This window comes from Sinocyclocheilus grahami, unplaced genomic scaffold (assembly GCF_001515645.1).
Source record: "Sinocyclocheilus grahami isolate Dianchi unplaced genomic scaffold, SAMN03320097.WGS_v1.1 scaffold695.1, whole genome shotgun sequence".
Taxonomy (NCBI): Eukaryota; Metazoa; Chordata; class Actinopteri; order Cypriniformes; family Cyprinidae; genus Sinocyclocheilus; species Sinocyclocheilus grahami.
The window spans coordinates 779,053-780,639 of record NW_015505874.1 but is presented as its reverse complement, the minus strand read 5'-3'; the positions used below and the strand labels follow the sequence as shown (position 1 = coordinate 780,639).

Below are 1,587 nucleotides of genomic sequence, written 5' to 3'. Positions count from 1 at the left end.
TTTAATACTGAAAACTTGATAAATGTCTCACGTACAGATTTTTAATTTTTTTTTTTTATTAAATCACTACATTTTAATACTAAAATATTTTAAATGTATTTTATGCACAGATTGTATTGTTTTTTATAATATATTTATTAAATTATTACATTCTGAACACTATAATAATTTATAGAGTAAAAAAACAAACATTTGTCAAAATGGTTAATAGAAATTTGTCATTTTGACACAATTCACAAATTGTTTCTAACAAAAATGTATCAAAAGTTAGTATGCTTGCTTATCAAAGATGCATTTCAGTTGGAAAGATGGTCAAATAAAACCATTCAACAAGTCAGTTTTTAATTTCAACATTAACACATAACTTAAATATTAAAGCTCAAATAAAAACGTAGAATAAAAAAAAAAATTTGTAAACTGCTAGCAGACCTCACTAATCTAGTCTACCTTACTATTTCTACACTATTTTTTTTAGCTTAGTCAACCAACCATCCTGTCCCATCCCAATGAAAACAGTTCCTATTTCTATATCCAAATTTTGTGGTTAAAACTGCTGGCCATTACTTCCAACTGTCTGAGGGCCATAAAACAGTGAATTCTGGAAATATGGTTTGCTGTATATGCATCAACAGTTTGAATGGGGAAAGTAAGAAGTGGAAAAATAACATGACATCTTCAGTTTGAGTAGAGAGATCTATTAAGGGCAGCTGATGAAGGCTTTTCAACCCAGATCTCGCTTGCCCTCCACCGTACACGGATCATTAGCCCCGCTCAAACAGAGTGTTCCTGACCAAACTACAGGAATGATAGTCTACCCCTGCAGCTACACTGCACATGTGCCCGAGAGAAACAGACAGACAGAAAGAGAAGAAAAGACAGAAACGAGAGAACTACACCACGTTAAGAGAGACAGGCCGACAGGCCATCATCATATCACCATACTACTTACACTATTTATGCAGTATGTACACTGTGCATAGTATGCAAGGTTTCTATGTTTCTATAAATGTGCAGTACACAACCAGATTACACTGCACAGTCTATAGTTTCCCACAATGCAATGCACTTGACTTTCCTATTCCAGTGTGCCGGTAGCAAATTAAAAAAGTTGCCAATAGCCATCGACTTCCATAGTATGGAAAAAAATACTATGGAAGTCAATGGCTACCAGCAGCAACTCTTTGGTTATCAACATTCTTCAAAATACAGAATTTACATTTTTGTGTTGATTTCAGACACAATTTAGTTAAGAATAAAATCAAACCTTTAATCCAAAGATTATGACTGGATGCAACTCACAAATTAAACATGAAATATATAAAACTTTTTTATACTTTATTCCCCTATTTATATTCTATTATATATTTATTCAAATTTATTTTATTTTATTTATTTAGTCATTTAGCAGACGCTTTTATCCAAAGCGACTTACAAACGAGGACAATAAAAGCAGTCAAAACTAACAAAAGAGCAACAATATATAAGTGCAAATGACAAGTCTCGGTTAGCCTAATGCAGTACACTTAGCAAGGTGTATATATATATATATATATATATATATATATACAGTATATAATATATACACAC

At 31.7% G+C, this 1,587-nt stretch overlaps 1 protein-coding gene across 1 annotated transcript in view; it reads right to left on the bottom strand.

Moving 5' to 3' along the window:
- Positions 1 to 1,587, bottom strand: part of LOC107559671 (ribosome biogenesis protein bop1-like) — an 84,453-nt gene that overhangs the window by 1,244 nt on the left and 81,622 nt on the right. The window contains exon 15 of the mRNA XM_016243571.1: positions 51 to 66. Within this exon, the coding sequence (XP_016099057.1) occupies positions 51 to 66 (16 nt within the window). The remainder of the gene's footprint in view (positions 1 to 50; positions 67 to 1,587) is intronic.